Source organism: Talpa europaea (assembly GCF_964194135.1).
Source record: "Talpa europaea genome assembly, chromosome: 3".
NCBI classification, from domain to species: Eukaryota; Metazoa; Chordata; class Mammalia; order Eulipotyphla; family Talpidae; genus Talpa; species Talpa europaea.
In genome coordinates this window covers 7,330,017-7,356,160 of record NC_140069.1, presented here as the reverse complement: position 1 = coordinate 7,356,160, position 26,144 = coordinate 7,330,017, and the positions used below count along the sequence as shown (strand labels likewise).

General features: G+C 49.6%; 1 protein-coding gene across 1 annotated transcript; it reads right to left on the bottom strand.

The window, feature by feature from the left end:
* LOC311168346 (gasdermin-C-like) lies at positions 1-26,144 on the bottom strand (the record flags this gene model as incomplete). Its single annotated transcript, XM_084229748.1, has 12 exons — positions 1-281; positions 951-1,024; positions 1,471-1,603; positions 1,873-2,012; positions 2,815-2,841; positions 3,686-3,730; positions 5,254-5,301; positions 7,378-7,489; positions 10,257-10,425; positions 15,014-15,197; positions 15,871-16,084; positions 26,073-26,144. 12 exons carry the CDS (start codon positions 26,142-26,144, stop codon positions 21-23), a joined length of 1,479 nt encoding a protein of 492 aa, XP_084085874.1. The 3' UTR covers positions 1-20.

The window sequence follows — 26,144 nt, the reverse complement described above, 5'->3', positions numbered from 1 at the left end:
TCTGTCTCGTGTTTGGATGCCTAAGGGGGTTGGGGGCGGATCAGGCCTCTGTCAGCTGCTGCAGCAGACATAGGGAATTCAAACAGGGCTGACAGGGGCTCCTTGGCTTCCAGATCCCAGGTGGACCTGGGGTTATTCGGCTCCATCCTCAGCCCACACTCCTGCAGCAGCCCATAGATGATGGCCACACCCTCACCCTGCAGGGGGGCGAGGAGCTGGGGGTCGAGGGTGAAGGGAATCCACCAGGGGTACTTGAAGTTGGGCTCCAGGATGCTCCGCACCTAGAATAAATTGTGTAAGATGTTACAGGTCAGCCTTTGGTAGGGAAGAGAAAACCTTCTGTCCCAACAGTGAGATATGACTGAGGAAAGAGTCATGGGGACAAGGACTCCATCCTGGCCATGTCTTGTGCTCAGTGTGACCTTGGGCACACATTTCTGGAAATTGCTGACCACCTGCTTCCTGAGTTGCTAAATGGAGAAACTAACACTAGCCTTGTAGGACAGTGGTATTTGGGGTCACAGGTGTGTGTGTACATGTGTGCAATGTGTGAATGTGGATGTATAATTCTAGTATCTCCTATGGACTCATACATACACACACACACACACATACATACATACATACAAACATACATGGAGATAGAAGAGCAATTGAATTGTAACTATGTAATTAAAGTGGGGGTATTCCTCAGAACCTCTGAGCTCCCCAAATCTGTATCCCTGTTTGACTATTTTAGTACTCTGGGGCCCTCCGCAGGGTTTCCATGGAAACTGAGACCCTCACATCCACTGGGCCTGCTCTCCAGAAGGACAGGAGCTGGGATTTCCCAGGGGCCACATTGGGATGGGGTCTCCCCTCCCAGAAACTGCATCATCTCTCCTCAGAGTCACTCTTCTCTCCACCCACCTCCCAATCCCTCCGGGATGCCTGCCCCGGGCATTTCTCACCAGCTCCCGCTGACAGGGCAGGATCCTCTTCTCCATGGACTGGGCCAGCAGAGCGTGTTGGGTGTCACTCAGCACTGGGGACAGAGGGTGTTTGGGAAAAGAGTGAGGAGTCAAATACCCCCCAACCCGGTGAATTAAGAAACCCCGTGAGGGGGGATCTCCAGGGAGAAGAAGAAAACCCACTAGATGTAAATTGCAAATCCCTGTCCTCCGAGTCTTCTGCTCTGGGGATGGCCTCCGTGATGCTACAGTACACAGTTGAGAGGGTGGGATTCTGAGCCTCAAGCCTGGAACCGCCCACCCCAATGACAGGGTGGATGAACATGGGAGGGTCTGTCTAGGCCTCAGGCTCCGTGTCACATGGCAAGTTTTCCTCATTGCTCCTCTGAGTGAGGAGTGATGAGAGGATGAAAACCATAATCATCAAAGTGCTTTGGGGAGGTGGTAGCTCACAAATTCCTGTTCGAGGTTCTGGGGACCAACACTGAGGCTCTCCCACACCCCCTCAAATCACTCTCACCCATTATGGCTTCAAGCAGGTAGAGGATGAGGTCCACTGGGTCAACATGAGGGTACCCTGGGATCCTTCCCAGCTCATCCAGGATGGTGGCACCAGGGCCACTCAAATGACCCAAGGGCTTCTCCTGGTCAAGCTGCAAAAGGCAAGGATGATGATGATCTGTGATCTATACGTTATTACCCAGAAGTTGGGTTAATGTCTTTCTCTACCCCCCAAGGGATACCTTACCCCCCCAAGGGATATGCTACATGGGATGTCCATGCAGCATGGCCACTCTCCTGGCCCTCTCATTCCCCTACTATTATCCCCACTCTCCTTCCCCATGTGTCTGGGCAGCCCTATCTGCTAAACATACACCATCTGCAGGTTTGATCAGCCCGGACAGCTGTGGGGCCCCCTCACCGTGTCCATGAGGTCCTGCAGAGCCTGTCGGTCCCCCAACATAGCTTGGATGTTAGTGAACATGACAGCCCGAATGTTCCTTGACAGCAAAGCCACCTTCTCCATGTTCATGAAAACCTCTTTTTCCAGGCATTTGAAATCTGCCACCCGGGAAATAGGAACGAGTCTTAGGTAGAACATTCCTAGGATAATCTTTCCCCATCATGTGAGCAAACTCATCAAGCGTTCAAGCTGCTGGTGAAAAGCATCTCTGTGGGTGATGTGTTTGAACTCTGGGGGTGCAGGTGTCAAAATAGGCTAGAAAGATGACGATACAGCTGAAATGAGGGGGCAGACGCCAGGAGCAGAGATGGAGAATCTTAAAGGTGTCTTGGGATGTGGAAGAAATGTGCAGGGACTCCTCTATGACACTTTTCTTGAACAAGGAGGATCCTGGCCTACGGCTGTAGAGATGAGAATCTTCCCTGCTCTGGACTCAGTTTCCACATCTAAAATGCGGCTGTGGTGACAATCACGGGGGTCATGTACGTGAAGCACATGCACTAGAACCGGGCACACACCACACCCTACAGAGTCACACTTGTGTCTGTGTCTTCTGAGTCTAGAAGGAATTAGCCTCTCCCAGAGCACCTGAGGGGCCATCAAAGAGACCTGCTGAGGTGAGAGGTCACACGAGAGGAAGCTCCAATGAGGCGGCATTTCTGTCTCTGGGTTCACTGCCGAACCCTGAGTCCCTGTGCCCAGATCAGTGCCTCTTTCCGACACAGCCTCATCAGGGTGTAGGGACTGAGTGTGGATGAGGGAGGATGGATGAACAGATGAGGGATGTGACAATGTGTGCATGGAGGAGAATTCAGTTGTCTGAATGGCAGGGAAGCTCCAGGGGTGTCAGCCTGTCAGTTTCCACATAGAAGCCCAGGTTCCCTCTCGGTAAACACTCACCTTGCCCAGAGGGTTCCTCTATGGTTCCTGGAGAGAGAATCACAAGCCATCATGTCTTTCCTCATCCTCAAATTCACTTTTCAGACACTGGAGGGTTTGTGCTCCCTCCGACCCCGCCTCCCTCCTGCAGCACCTCTTCCTGCCCCATCAGGCCCACCCTCCCCACCCTCAGCCCCCAGAGCCCCCTGGACAGGGTGCTGGGCCAGGCCCAGGGCAGCGGTGGCAAAGGCAGGGCCAACTGCCAGGCCCAGCTGATTGTGGCAGGAAGGATTCCTCCCCCAACCCCACCACACACTCACCTATCGGGGGGATGGGACTGACAGAACCACACCGCATTTCTAGAGCAGAAATTAAATTCCCAGCCCAAGATTAGTTCAAAGATGCTCAGTTTCTCTGCTCTTCTGCCCCTGCTCCCCCACCCCTCCTCCCCACCTGTGTTGCCCACTGCCCAGGTGCCAGATCCCAGAGCCCTGGGGTCGGAGGCCACTGCAAGCACGTGGGGGTTCTGTTGTGCAGCGGTGACTCCTGAGGGCGGGGGGTCAGATGGCCACTCTCCTGGCTCAGAAACCACCACTCACCTATCCGTTCCCAACGTGACTCTGGAGAGAAAACAGAAGGGCTCCCTCACCAGGAGGTGGTCTCTCCCCGAGAGAGACCCTCGCCTGCATGCCCACCCCCACCACCCAAGGATAAAGCTGGGTCTTGATGTGTTTTCAAGGCCCTGCTGGGGAAGAGCAGGGGAGCAGGAGGCTGTGCCGAGGGCCCGGGGACCTGCGTCCAGGGCTGACCGCTGTGCTCCGGATCCTCCTCCTCATGCCAGGGCTCGCGTGGCCGAGTTCGCGTCAGAGCACAAGTCTGGACTGAAACTCACCTCGTAGACACCGTTTCTGCTCATCAGCCAAGATGTCTGTAACTCCTGAGAGGAGAAGGGTCCGGGTCATCAGGAGAGCCAGAGCCAGGTCACCCTGCTGGAGCCCTCCCCTCCCCCACCCGCAGCCCAGGGTCATCCGCAGGCAGCACGGCAGCTCTGCTCAGGGGCCCTGGGGACCCCTTGATCAGAGGCACTGGGGTGCGTCTTGCAACTCAGAATCTCTGACCTCACTCCGGACCTCCTGGCTCTGGCACTGAGAAGTCCCTGGGATCTGCGCCCACAGGTGCCACTTGCTGCACCAGAGAACTTTCTATGGGTGTTTACAAAGGAGTAGGAGACAGAGTGGAGACAGCCCAGGAGAGGAGCCCAGAGATCAGTGTCCAGCACCCAGGGAGAGGAGCGTCCAAGCAGGCCCTGCCAAGACGTGATCTTGGGGTGAACTGCAGCGGGTGGAGGCAGCGAGGCCGGGAGGGGAGACACAGAGTGTGGAGATTCTTTAAGGACTTGGCCCTGAGGGGAGGGGGTGGGAGGAGGGATAACAGGGGGCCCTTGGGTGAGGGGCTGTGAGAAGGCAGGGCCCTGAGCCCCTAATTAGGTGCAGGGGAGGCTGCAGGTGAGCTGGGGGTGGAGACGGTTCTGTGTCAGTCCCTCCGGCAGACTCTCCCTCTAGCTCACCCCTCTGGAAGCAGGTCTAGCTTCGATTTCATAGCTAAATAGTGACCCGGGATTCTGACTTTCCCTGCCGTCTCGCGGCCAATCTTTGGCTAATCCTTTAACTGCCCTGCACGTTGGTTTCCTCTCTGATTTACTGTGAGCCTGAAATCAGTTCATGCAGGTCTGGTGTTGGCCCCCTGGCACGTGGTAAAGGCCCCAGGGCAGCGGTGGCCAAGCCAGGGGCAACCACTGGGCTCAGCTGCCTGTGGCAAGAAGGGTTCCCACCCCAAGCCCACCACACGCTCACCTGCGGAGATCAGGGAAGCAAATGGGATTCCTAGAAAAGAAATGAAAAGCCCCACCCGAGAATTAGTTCCAAAATACTCAGTTTCTCTGCGCTTCTGCCCCTGCTTCCCCACCCCCTCCTCCCCACCTGCTGCCGCCCATCGCCCAGGGGGCCAGACCCCAGTGCCCTGGGGCAGGAGGACTCAGGCACACTTGTGGGCATCTCATTGTGCAGAGCTGGCTCCTGGGGATGGGGTCGGGGCAGGAATCAGAGGCCACTCTCCTGGCTCAGAGAGAACCACTCACCTCTTGATATTCCTCTTAACTCAACTAGAAAGATAAAAAAAGAAGGGTTTACTCACCAAGTTAGTCTCCCCCAGAGACAGAGACAGACAGACACAAGCACATACACACAACACTCACACACACCCCACTATTCACAGGGGGAGCTTGTTTGTTACGTGTTTTCAAGGGTCCTGCTCCTGAAAAGCAGGGGAGGTGGCAGGCAGCAAGGAGGCCTGTCTCCCTGTGGGGAGAAGGCGGCGCCCCCTGTGGCCCTGGTTTGCATCCAACCTGTGGGGTCAGGGGACTAAGACCTAGTCTGAGAACATGCCGGGTCTGCAACTCACGTTCTTCAAAGGTTTTCTTCTTTTTATCATCCGAGACCTCAATAACACCTGAAAGGAGAAGGACCCAGGTCAGGAGAGCCAGGTCACCCTGCTGGGGGCTTCCCCCCACCACCCGCAGCCCAGCCCTGCTCCTGCAGGCAGCATGGCAGCTCTTCTCTGGGGTGATCCGGGGGCCCTGATCAGAGGCACTGGCTGGGGTGCTTGTGACAACTCAGAGCCCCTGACCTCTCTCTGGACCTTCTGGGTCTGACGCTGAGAAGACCTTGGGATCTGCACCCACGGGTGCCACTCGCTCCACCAGAGACCTGCCTGTGGGGGGGAGGGTCTGCTCCTCCCAACCCCCTCCTGCAGGGCTGCCCCCTCTGCCGGGTCTCTCTGCCCTGAGTCTCCTCCCTGATTTCCTCCTCCGACACTGCCAGCTTCCCGGGTGGCTTCAAGGCCCACACAGAGAAATGTCCAGAGGCCTGAGACTTGCCTCCACCAAAGAGTCAGGGATCAGGAAGGACTGAGCCCATGAAGGAGACAGAGTGGAGACAGCCCAGGAAAGAAGCCCAGAGATCAGTGTCCAGCATCCAGGGAGAGGAGCGTCCAAGCAGGTGCTTCCAAGACGTGATCTCCGGGGTGAACTGCAGCGGGTGGAGGCAGCGAGGCCCGGAGGGGAGGACACAGAGTGTGGAGATGCTTTAAGGACTTGACCCTGAGGGTAGAGGGTGGGCGGAGGGGTAATGGCAGGGCCCTTGGGTGAGGGGCTGTGGGAAGGCAGGGCCCTGAGCCCGTGGTCAGGTCCTGGGGAGGCCGCAGGTGGCTGGGGGTGGAGACCACTCTGTGCCAGTCCCTCCGCCAGACACTCCCTCTAACTCACTCAACACTGAAAAGATTTCTCAGTCTCACTTGCAGATAAGGTGGGTGCCAGAGGGATTCTGATTTTCTCCGCAGTCACACAGAAAATCTTTGGCATTTTCCTCTCCGATTTATTGTGGGGATGAAATTAGCTCCTGTGAGCCGTGTGTCCGCCTCACGGGCACATGACGTGGTCAAGGCGCACTGCCTTGCCATCAGCGTGCAGCTCTGCAACAGAGAGAGCAGCCTCGCCCCCTCGTGGACTGTCCATGACTTGCAGGCGCTGCTGTGGGAGCCTTGAATTTCCTTCAGCTCACTTCCCCACACTTAAGAAACAACATTTTTGAAGATTGAGCATCTTCCTCGGCCCTCCCTGAAGATGTGGCGCTTTGTCACAAGCCATCTCACGCTGCCTCTGCAGGGGTCTCTGACCTCCTCTACACTGGGGACACCACCCTCCTCTCTAGCCCTCAGGAGGGCCTTGCTCTGGGGAGGGCTGGACTTTCCCCAGAAGCAAAAGACACTGACCCTGCAAGACTAGACAGTTCAGCCCCTTTCTAGCCAATGTCACTGACGGGGCAATTGACAGCAGGACCTGACCCTGACCAGATGCTGCAATTAGGATCTCTAGAGGTCGGGTGGGGGAGAGGACATCCCCTCATCTCTGAGGAATCTGCCCCGAGCTGTACCAGGCTGACCTGACGAATCCAAGGAATGGGAGCTGGTGGGTTTGCAGTGTTCATGTCACCCAGGTTACACACTTGCTTTTTGATGCTAATAGTTCACACTTCGCGTAAGAACCCAAGTGTGTTGGGAGTGTCCTTTGGAAGCTGGTGAAGGGGGCAGAGATGTAGGTAAGATCCGGGCTATGTGGTCAGGGCATCACGCTTGTAGCCTGTGACTGCTGATGTCGTATAGGCCTAAGCCCGGGACTGTGGGTAATGCTTCCTGGTGAGCTGCTAAGAGAGGCAACTCCTTGAAGGAACAGAGATGGTCTACATTAGGGGCCCCCTGTGCCCAGTGCTAATGACACCCCCATGCTGGGCACCTTATTATCCCTCTTCATGAAGAAGACTGTCTCTCCATGTAGCAAATTTCATCAGGCCATCCCTGGAGATGGCTGCAGGTGGTGGGACTTGTATGTGGCCCAGATACTCGATAAAGGGGGTGGACAGGCAGAGAAGTCAAGGTCTATGATGATGGTCTTCCCTCTTCTTTCTCTTTCTAGCAAAAGTTCACCACCCCTTCCTCCCACCCCATGTGTCTCAGTCAACCTCTACTTACTCCACCCACTATTCTCACAAACCAGCAGCTTCTTCTTATAAGCCATCACCATGCCCTTCTGTAGAGTCAGCGCCGTTTCTCTCGACGTTTGACCCTCTCCTTCTGCTTTAGCCTGGGGGAAGAATCCAAGGAACATGATCATATATACAAGAGGTTCTAAAAGTCAAATAGATTTGGAAAGGAGGTTGAGGGTCATCATTCCCCCCTAAAAACAAGCAAAAACCTGAAGAAACAAAAATACCGACAACTGTTCTTAGGTCTGTCAGGAGATTAGGTCACATCACAGAGAAACCCAGTGTCCCCAAAATTGGAGAGACTGAACAGTAGGTGTAGAGAATCACAATTTATCAGAGCAAAAACCTTCCCATGAACCAGGATCAGGGTATAAAAGCCTAAACTGCCTCTAGAGAACCGCTGCAGACTCAGTGTGGACAGTTTAGAACTTAGAAACTCAAGGGAGACCGAGTCACTGAGGGTCTCCCCATTTTGTGAGTTCTGTCTACAGGAGCTCTACTAGGCTCTCACAGTGAATACAGGGAAAAAGTCTTCATGTTTAGGCAGTAGGAGGAAAATTGTCACCATGTTGAAACATTCTAGAATGTTCTGTTTTCCTTGATAAGACCTGGATCAAGAGAATTATTTTGTCAGAGCCTAACTTTTTGGAGTTTTAGAAGAGCCAAAACAAATGATAGTTGAAAAATATCCAGATTCAGCCTTTTCTAGCCCTCCCTGTGGAGAAAATAAAATAACCAACTCTAATTTACTTCCTCCATCCTGTCACTCCTGAGGTGGAGGCGCACAAAGATGCTCTTGTAAAATTCACATCTCAGAGGAACGTGTCGATGAAACACCGAGACCTAGTCAGGGGACTGGAGAATGATCGCCCACCCCATACCCCTTACCTCCACATCACTAAAGGGATGTTTGCCAGAGTTACTTTTACCTAGTGTATTTCATCTTACATTCAACAAACTATTACAAGGTTTACTCAAGGATGAAGCAGCAATTTAAGAGACAAGCACACCTGAGTATCAGACTCAGCTATAATACGGATTTGGGAATTGTTAGGGAATTTTCAGTAACTATGATTAATATGCTAAGGGATCTTGTAGAAAACTAAGAAAAAGTACAAGAACAGATGGTAATGGAAGCAGAGAGATGGAAAATCTGAGAAAGAAGCAAAAAGAAATGCTACCCAGGGGGACCCCTGGTGGCGTGGGGGTTAAAGACAGTGCTATGAAGCTGTCACCAGCCACTGCAGCACGAGTTTGATCCCCAGCAAGGGAGCATCCCACATGGTGCAGCAGACCTCTCCTGCCTCGCCCGCTGCTCCCCTCAGCAGTGGATTTCAATAGATTCGCCTGTTCTGCTCCCTGCTTTCTCTGGTGAATCCTCTTAACCCCCAGTACCTCTGGTCTACACCCCCAGTTCTTGTATGCATAAATAAATAAACCTTTTTTAAAAAAAAATAAAGAAAGAAAGAAATGCTAACCAGATCAAAAACTCTACTTCAGAAGTCAAGAGTGCCTTTGATGGCTCTTAGGAGACTGGGCCCGACAGAGAAATTATCTCTGCACTTGAGGACATCTCAAAAGAAATCACTAAATTGAAACACAAGGAGAAAAAAGACTGAATAAATGAACAGAAGACCCAAGACATGTGGCGTCACTGTCAAAGTTTCACATTTAATCGGAATACAAGTGACAACAGGGGGAAAGAAATCTTGGAAGCAATAATGACTGAGAATCTTCCCCAAATTAATATAAGCTGCCAAACCACAGGTCCAGGAAACTCAGAGAACTCCAAGCAAAATGAAAGCCCAAACACACCCACAAGCAAACCCACAGACTAGGAATATTATACTGAAGCAGCTGAAAATCAAAGATGGAGCGGGAGCAGCTGCAGGGGAGCAGGGTGGTGGTCTCGGGGGTGGATAATGGGTGGGGGAGTCGCACCTAAGGCAATAACTGCACAAAAATGACCCATGGTGTAAGAAAATAAAAATTTAAATAATAAAATAAATGTTTAAAAAGGACGGTGGCTGTGGAGAACAGGGAGGGGGAGAGAGAGGAGGAAAAGCAGAGGCGGCCAACTGGGCAGCGGGGCGGCACCGGGCCTGCGGCGGGGGTTGCTCTGAGGCACACACACCTGCAGAAGGCCGCCGCTGCCCTCCTCAAGTTTATATAGTTTGCAATAAAGGTAAAAATCCATTTTTTTTTTTTTAGTGATCTGGGTGAAGTTCGGTCCAACTGCTCCAGGGCAAAATCACTAGTTGGGAAGGTAGTTCACCCCTTCGTTTTTTTTCCCCCTTTATGCTCTACATCTGTTAAGTGAAGACAAATTACTTAAAAATTTTCTATCAGCAAAAATACATTATAACACACAATATATTTAATAAATGGTTTTTCTTGAATTATTTCAAATATCAGAGTTGGTTTTTGTGACGCACTCACTAAATCGTGTGTTTCAAGCTTCTTAAATCACATTTGTTAAATCTTTTCTATCACACCGTGTGTGGGAACTTTGACCACCGCGGTTTGGAGACGGTGGGTCTCATTTCTTCCAGCATGAAACTGAACATGGGTACAGTAGAGGAACCCCGCCTTTAGATTCCCCAGGATCCAGCACTCTTTAAAAGTAAAATATAACATATCACAATGAAATTTACTTCCTATAGGTCCTCACTGAATGGTCCCACCCGGAGAAGCACCAAGCATGAGGCTGTTAGGACGCGGTCTCTGGCCAGGAGTCAGGCCCTGCACATGGCGGGTGGAAATAGCAACCTGCACCTTCTAACCCCCAGAGGCAGAGGCTGAGCGGGCTCAGGCCCCAGGGAGTGAGGCTGGGCTGGCTGTGCTTGCGGAGCTCCCACCCTGTACCTTGGTGGCAGGATTCCAAGGGAAAGAGAAACCTCCAGAAGCACCCCCACTGCTGCTGTCACTCAGCACAGGGCTGTTGAGCAGCTCCACCGTCTTTGTCACCACATAGAGGTTCTTCCCTGATCGCCGGTATTGGTTCATGTAGCTGGGCTGTGGGTCCAACAGTTTCCTGCAGACATAAGGGAGGAGGAGAAGGATCAGAGAGAAAGCGATGCCTCCTCAGATGACTCCGAGTTAGTCTTCTCTTCAAGACCTGGGAGAGGGGCAGACTTTACATTTTGACAAGTGAGCCCACAATGGGCAGGAAAATATTGGCTTATGGCTTCCAGCCACCTAGGAACACACAACAGCCTCTGACATGCACAGCCAGAGGAGAGGCCCCCGTTCTCTGGTGGGGTAAAGGACACAGGGTGGTCTCGTCACACTGTCAGAGACATCTGCATGTTCCCGAGTTAGAGGGTCTGGTTGGGGGCAGGTTGTAGATCCCAGAACGGGGCCTCTCTCCAGAGAGGCTGGAGTAGCCGCACCCTGGGGCTGAGAACAGTCCTCAGGACTGTGACCGCCACGCCGGGAGCCACGTCGGGAGCCACGTCAGCACCATCGGGGGCACGTGGAGCTGCCTCAGCAGGCACGAGGAAGCAGGGGTGCTGGTGATTGTCGTGGCCAGCGCAGGAGGGTGTCATGGAGTAATGTCCTTGCAGGTGGGCTCACTCAACTGACTGAATACAGAGCTTTGGAGGGAGGTGGGGATGAGAGGATTGAAACCCCGAAGACACATTTCATTTCCATTCTGATGTGAGAGTCAGCCCTGAGTCTACCCAAGGTCCCACGGGACTGGTGCCCAGGTAACGGCGGTGCCGAAATCTCAAAACTTTTAATGCTGTCAGCAGGGGAGGCCACTGAGCATCCAGTCTCGGGTCTCCTGTGGCCCTTTCAGGGACATTCAAGCCACTTAGAGCGTCTCTAGGTGCCGCGTCCTCTGCCATCGCCTTCCCTCCAAGCCATGCATTATTTCACCTTCATCCAGGTTAAGCAGGCTGTCACCCACTGCTCCCTACTGATCCTGAAGCCTCCCGCCTGAGTCCTGCCCCAGGGATAGACACCCCGCATCCGGACCACTTCCCGCTCGCCCTTGCTTGCTCTCTTTCTCTCTTTATTTTTTCTTTTTGCTTCTTTCTTCCTTTAAGTCTGAACTCAACTGTTAGATCCACAGAGAGACCTAAACAGATTCTCTTCCAGCAGCTACTTGTTCCCCAATTTCTGCTACAACCTTCAGCGTGCCCTTCAGACACTACCGCTAAACACCTGCAGGTGAGAACTGTTCCATGTCCACCTGCCATCTGGTGAAAGTAACTAGATTGCTTTCTTTTACGCATTTGTAGCTTGACTTGTTTAAATCTCTTGGTGTTAGATAATAAGATGTATCCCTGAGTTCATACCTTTTTAAATACTGAGAGAAATTTCTAGGACAACTGTTTCTCTTCTCCTGCAGTTGCAGTAACCCAGATACTGCTTATGATATCAACAGTCTTTGCAAATGTTAGTTCTAACAAGAGACATACTAGAAACACAGACATTGTCCAGTGCCCAAAGAAACATTTATCTCTGAACAGTCTGATTTTATTTTTCATCAAATTTTGTTGATTTGCCATTTGTTTACACAACCCTGTGGTATGGGGAGTACTTCACACTTCAACATGTGTATGTGTTTCACTGACCCTCCACCAGACTCCAGCCCACCGCGCTATCCCTTACCTGCCCACATCACCTCGTCCCTCCCACAACACACCTCTGGTAACGAGTCTATTTTTTAGAGTCTAAGAGCTATTTTTATGTGTTTTGCTAGTTTGTTTTCTTTGGCTATTGATAGTCCACCAATAACTGAGGCACTCTGGTAATTGTCTGTGACTTTCTTATTTATTACATTTCGGATAATCATGTCAAGATGTAACTAACCTGTCCCACAAGACAAAATTTCATATTTTTTATAACTGTGTAGTATTCCATTGAGTAGATATACCACACCTTCATTATCTAGCATTTAAGTCGATTTCATATCTGGGCTCTTGTGGATGATGGTTCCATGAACATAGTGGTGCATAGATTTTTCATATTGTTGTTTCCACATTCTTTGGTTAAATACCAAGAGTGGTATTTCTTGTCTTGATGGTATTTCCACTTTTAGTTTTTTAATGAATCTCCATACTGTTTTCCATAAAGGCAGCACCAACCTACATTCCCACCACCAGTAGATGAGTGTTCCTTTCTCTTGACATCTGCACCAACATTTCTGGTTTCCAGTCTTTTTTTATCTAGGCCATTGCCACAGGTATGGGAAATCATCTTATGATTTTGATTTGCATTTATGTTATAGTAAGTGATGCTGGACATTCTCTTCATGCCTCTGGATCAGTTGCATGTGGCCCATGTGACATTCATATCCTTCTTCAGGGAAGTGTCTGTTTAGGGCTTTTGCCCATTTTTTGACTGGGTTGTTTGTTTTTTGTTGTTGAATTGTAGGTGTTCTTTATATAGTTTAGAAATTAACCCTTGTCAGATGGATGATATGCAAATATCTTTTCTACTCAGTAATTGTCTTTTTGTTTTCAAGATGGTTTCTTTTGAGGTATAAAGCTATCAAATTTAATGTATTGCCATATGTTTATATTTGCTTTTGATGCCTTTACCATTGGAGTTTTGTGCCCCAAAATATCTCTGATGTTCATGCCAGGAGTGTATCACCTCAGTCCTTCTATGTATTTTCTAGTCTCAGGTCTTACATTCAAGACTTAATTGAATTAAGTAGAATTAATTGACTAAATTAATGTAGAATTAAGTTAATTAAATTAATTAAGTAAGTAAATTAATGTAGAATTAATTTTTGTGTTTGGTATAAAATAATGATCTACTCTAATTTCTTTGCATGTGGTTATCCAGGTTTCCCAACATGACTGGTTGGAAAGATTTTCCTTTCTCTACTGTGTAGTTTTTGCTCATCTACCATAGATTAACTGAATCCATTTGTGTGGTTTTATTCCTAGTTTCTACGTTCTATTCCATTGGTCCGTATTTCTGTTTGTTCCAGGTCCATACTGCTTTAATTACTTTTGCTTTGTGTTAGTTTGAAGTCAGGAATTGATACACCCACTTTTCTTGTTTCCTGTCAGCATTGCTTTGGCTATTCAGGGACTTCCATGGTTGCATGTGGTCTAATTCTTTGTTTAAGGCTATTGTGTCCCTGTTGATTGTCTACATATTCGACCTGTCCATTGGTGAGAGTGGGGTGTTGAAGTCCCCTACCAATTGGGCTCATAAGGAAATCAAAGAAGAAATAAAAAATACCTTGAGACAAATGACAATGAGCACACAACCTTCCAGAACATATGCAACACAGCAAAGCAGTAAGTATATAGCAATACAGGCCCATGTGTAGTGCCTGAGTTACCCCTTTCTCCCACTGGTGTTGTTCTGTATTTCCCCCAGAAGGTGGCAAAATGGCTTAAGTTTTGGGATCCTCTTTATTTACTAAGATGATGGGAGGATGAGAGGGAAGTGTGTGGGGAAGAAGGAGCCCAAATTCTTCCAGTTAATGGTCACCTGCTGGATGGAGGAGAATGGACTGGGCTGGGAATCCATTACCACTGATCCTCTTGCTGTCGTCAAACCCAGCTCCACTACTAACCCAAAGCCTGATTCTCAGATCCCTGCCTTAGTATGGAAGGGCTACACTGCTAGCAGCAGATTTCTCTCCAGCCCCAGGGGAGCTCTCCCCCTGAAGGGTAGGTAGGGCTATCATGCCCCTGCGGCTTCTCATGCAAAAACCAGAACAATGCTCTGGGGATGATCAGTGTGTCCCAGGGCTCAGTCAGCAAGCAACATCTTATTTCACACCAACTGGGAAGGTCCCCTGTACTGTCTGGATGAATAAAAGCCTACACCTTTCTCAAAATTGTTCATCTTCTAGGCATGGCCCGTACCATAACCAAGGCCCCCCTCACCTCTCCATGCTCCAAACTTTTAGCGAGTAACAAAATACCCCCCTCAGGGAGAAAGCTACACGGGTCATCAGCAATGCTGGAGAGAGTTGGTGAGACCCACATTTGGGTGACTTGTTTTTTTAAGTCTTCCATGAAGATGAGGTTTGCCAGCAGAGAGCTATTCTATCACATGTGGTCTTGAAAATCAGATTTTAATTCTTTCCTTTAATAATTCTTTGATTGACAGAAGTGTTATGAAAATTGACATCTCTATTTCTGAAAGATATAATGATTTAAGATATAATGATTTAAGACCATGGAGGATTTCTGGAGCTCTATCTGTTACCACATTCACAGAGTTGAACTTACTGTCTGCGCACTGTTGTATACTGTATTGATTTAAACAAAGAATTTCAAAGTCTTTGTCTCACTTAAATTAATGCTTTGTTAATTTTCTTTTTCAATGCCAGTTCCTCACTCATTAAAAAGCGCCCTATCTAGCTAAATGTAATATGATTTAGGACACAGATTTTCATCTGACTTATCATTACTCTAGTCTCAGCACAAAAAAAGCACAGTAATGGACAATTACTGTTATATTAAATAAACACTGGATAACTATTTACTGTTAGTTGAATGAATGAAAAAGAAAAAAAGCTGCACAAGATGCCATTTTCTTCATTCCATGTCTCAACAGAAAATCTAGGTGCCTCTTTGCCCAACATGAGCGCACACCTTAGGGCTCTACCAACAAATCCCCTTTACCTCCTAGGGACTCACCTCTTTCGGAGTTCTTCGAATTTAGGTGGTGGGACGGTAACAATCTGGTACTGGAGGGTGGATTTTTTGGACTCTGACGCTGCCACCGATACGTTCGTATCTACCACAGCAGCCACATTCACAGCAACCTTCAGTTTCTTGAGCACAGTGTCACTGAAGGTCAATGGTCCCCTCACCTCAGTATCTAGAGAGAAACGGTGGTGTTGGTCGGCTCAAGAATTAACTCTAGAACAAACGGAAAACTGAATGGAAAGGAAGTAACTGAATGATATTTTGCCCAATCCTTCTGCTTATCGAATGTTTCCATTTAGAAACTATTTAATTAATGTTTAAGTGTAAATTACTGATGAGAGGAAGTGTTTGATTCACCCAAGGGTCAGGTAACAGCAAAAACAGCCTGATCTAAATCTAAATCGCTGTGACCTGGGCCCTGGTCCAGGAGACCTGCAGCATCACCCGCCCAGCCCGGTGACTCATCTGCAACCAGAGCAGCATCAGGCCCCCGGAGGCCACACACTGCAAAGTGCTTGGGCCAGTGTGAGCTGGGCATGGATGTTGCTTCTACCTATTCCCAGTATGTAACTAGATCAAATTATGTTACAAGGTTTCATTAGCTGGTATGTAAAATGGGAATGATATTCCTAGCTCAATAGGCTGCAGTAATTACTAAATGAATTATCATAGGCCTGACTTCATAATTAGTAACGTCTCCAAGAGTCATGGTTCAAGTCCTTTGCCTTTAGGCAAGGCTGACCAGAGATCTAATATGAGGGAGCCTGCGTTGGTTGGAACCTGTGCCACCTCTATCTTACAATGTTGTTTCCACACTGGCCTGCTATGCCCATGACTGACAATACCTGGCAGTGAAGAACTTGGTTCCAGAATATCCAGGAGGGAGATCTCAATCGGCTCTTCATCTTGGCTCCAAAACTTTGTGTAACTTTTTTTCTCCAGTAATAAGGAATAGAGCTTCACGCTGGAGGCATGATCCACACATTTGACATGCCTCATTTCTTTGCCTCCAACTTCTTTTGCCACAATCTTGCTCAAACTCTCAAAAATGGGCATGTTCTAGAAGCAGATAGAAGAGGGTCACAGAAGTCATTGGGACTTACAGATGAGTTTACGTAGGTATGTTTGTGTATTTGAGAGAGTAACAGTGATTACAAGACACTTAGAGAGATTTAGGCCTTTGCATATCTGCACAATCAAATGATATCCATGTTAGTAGCTGCCATGGGCCCTAAATCCCACTTCAAAAAATATCTGGGAGTCACCACAGGGCCCTCAGCTGCACCAGGAAGTGCATCCCACTCAGTGATTAGCCCCAAGTGCCTCCTATGTCAGAGACCTTCAGCAACCCTCTGCCCTCCTGGCCTTCAGAAACAGGCCCTGATCCACCTCTCCTGGGTGAGGCAAGGTCCCAGAAACACAGCCTCTTGACCCAGCACCCCCCCAGCCCTCCCAAGCACCAGAACAAGGCCAAGAAGTGCTTTGAGGGAGCTCTAGCAACACCCCAGATCCTGCAAGACCCCAGTAGCGTTACCCACCATCAATTAGTCAGAAGAAAGGGGAAAAGAACTCACACACCACCAAATCCCCAACCACAGCAGAGCAAACCTACAGCAAATAACAGGGAGAAGGAAAAATACAAATGGCCAAGAAGCCTGCAGAGGACCCATAAACCACAGAGAAAAATAAGCTTCAGAACAGAACCCCACTATACTGCCACAGGAAATTCTTCTACCAGTGAAATGAAGAAGAGGTAAGAAGGAAATGGATAAATAGCAGATGATTATACTTACACGTGGAATATACAGAAACTGAACAAATAGTCAGGAAAAGACAGACTTGCAAGTTGACCTTGGATCTGATGCACAGCAGGTGGGGGAGGGGTCAAGACCGGGGAGGGGAGAGCACAGGAGACTACGGAGGGTCGAGGGTGCTGAGGTCGTGGGAGAACTACAGGACAACACCTGAGGGGAGAAACCAAATACTGTCCAAAAATTAACAGTAATGTGAGAAAATAAGTTATTTAATTAAATTTAAAAACATATCTAGCGAGATCTCTAGTGATCAGAAATAAAAAACCTAGACAGGGTATAGTGAACAGGTCAAGGGATTGCCTAGCCCATCTGTTGGAAGTGACAAAGCAGAGCTAAATTCCCTCCCCAAATTAAACAAATGCACTTTCTTATGTCAAAGCAGTTACGACTGGGTTGGCCAATGCATATAATTTTTATTCACCCATTAGCAGACATGTTCTCTAAGTGTGTGAATACCTATGTTTCGTACTGCAAAACCCAGGCCTTCCAGGGCGTGCAGTGCTGCTCTGACAGAAATAGCACAACTGTGTGGTTTCACAACTGTGTGGCGATGGGCATGAGGTGTTCACGTTTAAAAATCCAGAAGCCTCTGTGTTATGCTACGTGGATCATGATTCACTAGAACATTACAAGGTGAACAACTTCTCCACCATCAGGGCCCCGCAGAGGTGGTCGTCAGCCTGCCAGGGGCTCGCCTTCTTTTGGTCTCAGAGACTGATATCAGCAAATGTCAGAGCAAAAGTACTAGACCCTCAGCCCTCCACAGAAACACCCATTTTGACAACTACCTTTAGGCCAGAGAACACTGGGTGTGATCTCACAAACAAAGCAACAAGGGAAGGAGACCAGCAGGTGCATAAAACAGCTTCTGCACTGCAGTGGAAATCATGACAGAGGGCAGATACCTGGAACAAGTGTAGGAAATATTGCAAACCACACCACTGACAAGGGCGTAGTATCCAAAATAAAAAAGGAAGAAAACACTGAAAAAAAAAAAATCCCACATATCTCTATTTTTCTCTAGGCAAAGGACTTCAATGGACAGTTCTCCAAATGGGACATAAACACTCACGACAGGTGTCTGGACACTTGCTCACACCATGAGCCATAAGGGGGATGCAAACTGAAGCCTCCACGCCCATCTCCTCACACGGTGCAGTGTCTTTTATCAAGAACAAAAAGCTACCAGGTGTAGCGAAGCTGTGGCAGGAGGGACTCGGAGCACGGCTGGGATGTGAGCAGGTTTGCTGTGACAGGGAGCACAGAGGCTTGGACTCCAGGAGAACAGGAACAAAAGAGTCTCTAGACCTGACCTGGGCAAAGATGCCCCAACACACATCCCGTAGCCTCAGGGCTCGCCTCAGTTACCAGGACACCTCCTTGTTAAAGAGAACTTTAGGGAGAAAAGCTTTTGGGTACAAAGATGACAAAACAAGCTTCTATTCCTTTCAAAATCCAGCCCAAGCATTTCTGGCTGTGAATATAGTGTCTCCTCTTCTTATTCATTCCCTCATTTCTCATTAGAACTTACCAGAATATATGGTGTTTTGCCCTGTAGAGAGAGATTCCAGTTAGCAGACTCTTCAACGTCCTGACGTTCTGAGGTCAAGCAGAGTTGGTTGGACAAACTCCAGAGAACAGATAATGTGACTCTGGTCTGTGGCTTCTCTCCACCAATGGGCCCCTGAGTCAATTTCCAAGGCCTCTTCTTAGAAAAATATGCAGGTGATCAGCCGCCCTCCTGGAGGCCAGGCCTAGAGCTGAGTTCTGGTCACAGCTCTTAGCTCTCAGGCCTTCCCGGCTGTAGAAACAGAGTGGGGTGCCCGTGTCATAGAGCACCAGAGTGTCCTGAGCAGAGGAGAGAAGACTGTTTGGAAACCAGGCCTATTTCTCGTCAGGTCATCTAAACACTGGCTGAACAAGTTTTTATAATCTACCTTGACTTAAAGTTGCTTTATAACATGATGTGTCAGGTGTGCAATATTCTATTTCAACATCTGCACACACGACATCAGTCACCACCAAACGAACAAGTTTTCCTCATGGATTCACAGACAGAGCAGCGGGAACAACTTTTCTGTTCATATTCTGTCTTCAGTGCACTGTATGTAAAATACCAGAGCCAACAAGAAGGTAGAAGGATGATTTGTGTCAGGTTTGTGTCGGGTCTCCTGGGAGCATCTGAACTGGCCCCTGAGGGCTGTCAGCAGGAATCACACATAAAACACCTGCTCGTCAAGTTCGTGTCCCTATTATGTAGTCTACATTTGTAACAATCTTTGTTGCAAATACAAAGAAAAAGAATTTCAGTAAAAAGTACAACTTGTCTGAGACCCACACCTTTTCCAATTCCTCCCTGTTTCCTTGCAGGATCGGGAGAGGTGGCTCTAGGGAAAACGTATGGCAGGAAGGCCACCCTGGAATGTTCTCTAATCCCCCAAGACCATCCCTCATACCTGCATTTCCTAGGTTAATAGTTTTGCACATTTCAATCACTCAGGGCTTCTTTGCTTCATCCTGTTCCTATAGCACCTGCCTCATCTGGTTCTTGCTAAGAACCAGCCACACGGGCCTCCTCTGTGCCCCTCAGCAGGCCAGTGTGACCTCCTGACACTCTCTGCCCTTGCTGGCTCTTCCCCTCAGAATGTTCACTGTGGAGTTCTGGCCAAGGCATCTCCCTATCATCCAAGGACACCTCGGTGTCTCCTCAGAGGGACTCCCAGCGCCAGCAGCCCCACCCCAAATTCTATCACATTCCACTTCAGCTCATTGACAAGTCTCATCAAGCCTTGTAACTTCACCTGTGCACTGTCTGCCCATCACACTGAGGGAAATCTTTGGGGTTGGAGACTCTGTCCCAGCACCCTCCACACCCCGGCACCACAGTCCAGACAATGTGGGGAAGTGTAGACCCCTGTGGGTCTGGGCTGTGCACTTGACTCTGTACTTTCTCCTGCAGCTTCTCTCTGCTTCTTTTTCTATCCCAGGCTATTTCCAGAAAATCATGGTGCACAAGGCACAAAAATATACACCTTTGGGTTTTATTTTTAACCATGTCATGTCATCTTTGTGAAGGCTGCATTCTTGTTCCACTTCATTCACAGCAAGCTTGCATAAACTCTTGAAAAGCCTGGTGTTTCCATCTCTGAACACATGAAATTCACACACATATAAGGCAGTGATCCCGCTGCTGATGAAACCACACCATGTGATCACATTTACCTTCTCTGCAACTATGGCCTAAGAAAGTGCTTGTGTTTACATTTTCGAAGGGAAATTTTCTCCATCTGGCCACTCCCAACAAAGGAATCAGGTACTCAAAGGTCTCCCAATTCTAGTGGGGACCCCCAGTAATTTTTCACATTTGTTCACTACAGGTCATCCTACCAGAGTTGTTTAAGCAAGTTTAGGCAGCTACTGACAAGGACAACATTTCTGCATCCACAACACTTCACCCTGCAGATATGACAAGCCCCATGTCCCAGAAATACCCACTGTCCACTCTCCCCGAGGGACCCGTTAAGTAAGAACAATTCAGTCTCACAGTTAGACCCAAAAGGGGTCCATTTAACTGACCTGAACTCACCATGACGAGTGCGCTCAGAGCATATGCAGGGACAAATTCATGTAGGATTTATTCTCTGGAATGTTCCAGGCTCCTCCCCATTATTTGCCATGACTTGTAGTTCATCCGCATGGATGTTGCTTCTCCAACACCCATCGCTCTCTACCTTCCTTTACCCCCCTCACTCCCTAGAAAACGGCCCATAACAGTATTTTTCTGACTCTCACACAGCACTTCACTGGAGTCCCTCCAAGAGGACAGCTGAGAGTGGCCAGTGGGCCTCCCGGTCACCAGCTTTTTTCTGTATGTTGGTTCTCCCTTAAGCACCAGGCCAGGACCCGACCACCTCTCCTCAATGTCTGAGCAACACCCGGCTCTCCAGCATTAATCCCCCCTGAACTATTCCAGTCCCCCTCACCACACCCCGACTCCTGCCTTTCCTACTTTACCACATGCTGGTGTCGCCACAGCAAACACAGGCGTCTTTTCAAATGATGAATCAGGTACGTTACTCATGACCTCAAACCACTCCTAGAGATTCCGGTCTCAGCTCCAGACTCACCAGCACGCGCTCAGCAGGCACCGGCCCCACCTGGCTCGCAGGTGTTTCTGATTCGTGTCTCTCTGGCTCCCTCGCGCCCCCGTGTGGGCTACAGCGTCTCTGCACGTGCCAATTCCTCTCCCGGGAAGCCTTCCCCCAAATACCTACGGGGTTCCCTTCTCTCTCACCTGTAAGTTTGTTTTGGTTTTTTTTTAAGATTTATTTATTTATACAAGAACTGGGGTACAGGCCAGAGGCGCAGGAGGGGGAGAGGATTCACCAGAGACAGAGCGGAGAGCAGAACAGGCAAACGGACCAAACACACTGCTGAGGGGAGCAACGGGTGAGACCGGAGAGGTCTGCCGCGCCATGTGGGTATCTCCCTGGCCAGCTGGGACTCGAACCTGCGCTGCAGAGGTTGTGGACAGCTTCACAGTGCTGTGCTCAACCCGCTGCGCCACTAGGGAGGCCCACACCTGTAAATTTTCGTGCACATGTCACTTCTGAGAGTCCTTCCCCGTCACGTGTAAACCCCACCCTCACTCCTACTGCTGCTCACATCCCCCTAACATGGACCCAGCCTTCCCTCGCCCTTGGGCTCCCGATTCTTGGAGTCCTTCCCAGGCCTCCAGAGCCTCCCCAGGTGAGGTGGGGGGGAAAGTAAGGGGGTGGGAAGAGGGGGAGGGGTGGGGGCACCTGCCACGGAGCAATGACTTGTGCAAGATGCTCCCCTTGAATGTCTGGACGATCTCTAGAAACTGAAGTTCCAGGAGAGGCGTGTCTACACACCCTTCTAAGTGAAGGACTGATCATCTCACTTCTACATTCTTCTCCTCTAAGAAAACATCAAAATGACAAGTTACCCACTCATTTCCCCTCCGAACTTAACTTTAAACTCCCTGCTCATCTGCTCCTGACCACTCACCGTCCACGTTAGGGTATTTCATCAGCAAACACCCGGAGACAAAACTGCCCTTGCAGGGACAGCAAGTTCTGTCCGTGTGTTATTTGTGGAAGAAGAAGGAATATCTTCTCTGGCAGTTTTGGCAAGAATCTGACACTTCAGCCGATTCACCCTCGTGGACACCCCTGGAGCCATATCCTTCGCCCCGGCTGGATCACACAGGAGCAGAGAAGAAGTGGTGAGAAGCTGGAGTTTGTGAAGAGAGAACAGCCTCCAGGAATCCCCAAGGAGCCAGCAGGCTCCTCTGGGGGTGAAGACAGATGTCAGCATCAGCCTAAAGGCATGGGACACGGCGCCAGACTATGTGATAATTTACTAATTATCTGACCCCAAGCATAGGTTAGTACATTAAATATTTACAGAAGCCTTGAGGTAGGAATGTGATCCCATTTTACATAGCGGTAAATTGAACATTATAAAATAATCTGTTCCAATTTCTACACCTGGGAACTCGTAGAACTGGCGTCCACACCCACCTACCTCCGGCCCCGAGAGTGTTCTGCTCCATGCGCTGCCTCCAGAGCTCCGGGCGGATGCTGTGCCTGGAAGTCCCTGGTCCAGCGCCCCAGGGTCCTCATCACTGGGGTCAGGGCGGTCTCCCTGTTACCCAATTCCTGAGTGGACAAAACATTTGTGCTCAGCAACATTTACAGTTTCATTCACACCCCAGGTTTCTTGAGATATTAATAGTATATAACCTGTGAGCTTAAGGCCTATGAGGTGATAATTCCATACGTTTATTTTGCAAAATTATTAACGTTAACAAAATGTTAACACATCCAATTCCTAACATCATTACCTTTTTGTTCTGATAACACGTAAGACAGTCTTAACAGCTTTCAGGTCTATGATACAGTATTGATAATTATGTCAAGATCTGATATTAGATCCCCAGAAGTTCATCTATATCTTATAAATAGAAAGGTGTGTCCTTTGCCCAACATCTCCCCATTTCTCCTACCACTTCAGTCCCTGGCCACAACCGTTCTTCACTCTGTTTCTATGCTTTTGGCTTCTTTGGGTGAGGGGCTGTGAGAAGGCAGGGCCCTGAGCCCGAGGCCAGGTCCTGGGGAGGATGCAGGTGGCTGGGGGTGGAGACCGCTCTGTGTCAGTCCCTCCGCCAGACACTCCCTCTAACTCACCCCACTCTAGAGAGCAGGCCTAGCTTCTATTTCATAGATAAGATGGTGACAAGGGATTCTAATTTCTCCACAGTCATACAGAAAATCCTTGGCAAATTTTTTTTTAAAGATTTATTTATTTATGCATGCAAGAGCTGGGGTACATGCCAGAGATGCAGGGGGTGAGAGGATTCACCAGAGACAGAGTGGGGAACAGAACAGGCAGACTGACTGAAATATACTGCTGAGGGGAGCAGCGGGTGAGACAGGAGAGGTCTGCTGCACTGTGTGAGTTGCTCCCTGGCCGGCCCAGGGACTGAACTCGTGCTGCAGAGGCTGTGAATTGCTTCATAGTGTGGTGCTTAACCCCTTGCACCACCAGGGGGGCCCTTTGGCAAATTCTTAAACTCCTCTGCACCCTATTTTCCTCTCTGAATTATTGTGAGGATGAATTAGTTCATGTGAGCCCGGTGTCGGCTTTCCTTGCTGGTTAGGCTAACCGTGGAACAGCGAGCAAGCCCCACCGCCCCCTCGTGGACTCTGCGTGACTTGCAGGCGCTGCTCTGGGAAACGACTTTCAGTTCACTCTCCAGCACATAGAAAAAAAAAACAAAACACAGTATGTTTGATGACTGAGCTGCTTCTTCTCCCTCCCTCCCTGAAGATGTGGCACTTTGTCATACGCCACGACCATAAAGCACAAACATCTCCCGCTGCCCTCTGCAGGGGTCTCTGACCTCCTCTACACTGGGGACACCATCCTCCTCTCTAGCCCTCAGGAGGGCCTTGCTCTGGGGAGGGCTGGACTTTCTCCAGAAGCAAAAGACACTGACCCTGCAAGACCGGACAGTTCAAGATCTTTCTATCCAATGTCACTGACAGGGGGTAATTGACAGCAGGACCTGACCCTCACCAGATGCTGCAATCAGGATTCTCTAGAGGGGAGTGGGGGGCAGTGGGGCGAGGGCACCCCCTCATCACCGAGGAATCTGCCCCCAGCTGCATCAGGCTGACCTGAAGACGGGACCTACATGAGGGAATGGAGAATCCAAGAAATGGGAGCTGGTGATTTGCAGCCTTCACGTCACCCAGTTTGCACACTTGCTTTTTGACGCTGAGTTCACACACCTGGTGTCAGAACCCAAGTGTGTATGTTGGGAGTGTCCTTTGGAAGCTGGTGAAGGGGGCAGAGATGTGGGTAAGATCCTGCCTATGTGGTCAGGGCATCACGCTTGTAGCCTGTGACTGCTGAGGTCACAGAGGCCTGGGGCTGTGGGTAATGCAGGGAGGGCTGTGTGGCTTCGTGGTGAGCGGCTAAGAGAAGGAACCAACCATCCAGAGATGGTCTGCATTAGGGCCCCCTGTAGCCAGTGCTAATGACACCCCCATGCTGGGCACCCGTTTGTCCATAATCTTGTTTCTGGTCATGAAAAACAGTTGGGCCAGGGCAACGTCCCCGGAGCAGCAATCGGAATTGTTACATGAGGAAGTGTTTCTGGTAAAGCTCGCATGGCCCAGCATGGTTGTGTGTGCACGTGTGTATGTGTGCACGAGTGTGTGCAGCAGCATGGACGGGGAGCACCCCAGGACTGGGCCCCGAGTTCCCACTCACTGTTCTCGTCTGTGCACACCCACACCGGGGAGCCCGACGCTGCATTCGCGGGGCAGGCGGACAGCCCGGCTGTGCCTGCTCTCAGCAGCATCGCCGTCCCTATTTTCAGATGATACAAGTTACCGAACAATCAAAACCCGGCCACTGTTATGAAAAAGAAATTAAAGTTTCAGGGGCCTCCCCGGTAGCGCTGCGGTTGAGCGCTGGCTTGCAAAGCTGCCCGTGGCCTCTGCGGCGCCGGTTCGATCCCCGGCTGCCACCGGAGGAGGGTCCCACATGGCGCGCAGACCTCCCCTGCTGCCCGCTGCTCCCCTCAGCAGTGTCCTTCGGTCCTTCTGCCTGCTCTGCTCCCCGCTCTGGCTCTGGTGAATTCTCTCCCCCTCCCGCGCTTCTGACTGTACCCAGTGCTTGTATAAACAAAGAAACAAATAAATAAATAAAACATGCCTCTATTAAAAAAAAAAGAAATTAAAGTTTCAGAAGTGTGTGAAGAACATTTTAATCTCCATCATTCCACCCTCCAGATTAACCAGGATTGACCAGGATTGACCAGGGTGGGGCTGTCCATCCTCTTTTCCACGCGTACATGGAGATGATCTTGCCAAAAAAATTGGTAACAGAACTTTGTAAACTTTTAGAAAAAGTAGTACATTGTGGGGATGCTCTTAAATCTTCTCTGAAACCTGAGAAGTGAGGTTGCTCAGGCCGGAGGATCCCTGCAGACCTCACCCCACCCCTGAAAGCTGGATTCTGAAAGGAACAGCCCGGCCGCCTTCCCCAGGGGAGCAGCTGTGCCATCTCCGTCTGGAGCGACACGGGCTCCCCCTTGTGGCGAGAGCGAGTACAGCCACCCTGTCGCTCTCCAATGCCAGACTCGTGCAGTGAAACCGGAGGGGCCTCTTTTTCCCCACGTTGCTCTTCATGGTGTCAGCAATCCCCAGGGCTTGACGGAGCAGTACACAGGCAAACAGCCACAGGGAAGTTAAAAGGGATTCATTGTTAACGCATGTCTTAAAGAACATTATATGGGGTCTGCATAAAAATCCTCTTTCCTTTCCCCATACCCTGCTCTGCAGTGACCCCAGCAGCACCCCCTTCCACCTCTCCCCCTTTAGATTTCCCCCTCCACCCAGAAATGCATCACGCACATTCTCTATGGCCTTTCCTTCTGAAGGGGAGGGAATGGACATCCGCTGGCAATGAGAGCTTTCTCTTGGGAGCTGGTGAACATATTCATCAGGTTTGTTCCTTAACACCTGTATTTTAACTTTCTTGATAAGTAGCTTTTGCCTGAAAGCAGAGGTGGTGGTCATTTTAACAGACAATGTAATGCTCAGATCAAACTAGTTCTAGAGAGTGAAGGTGGGATTTAGATCATCAGTTAAGATGGAAAAACAGTAATATAACAGAGCAAAGGCAAACCGACAGACCTGGGCTGAACGCCGGCTATCTCTATCAGTAGCTGCGTGGCCTTTGGCAAACTTCTTCACCTCGCTGAACAT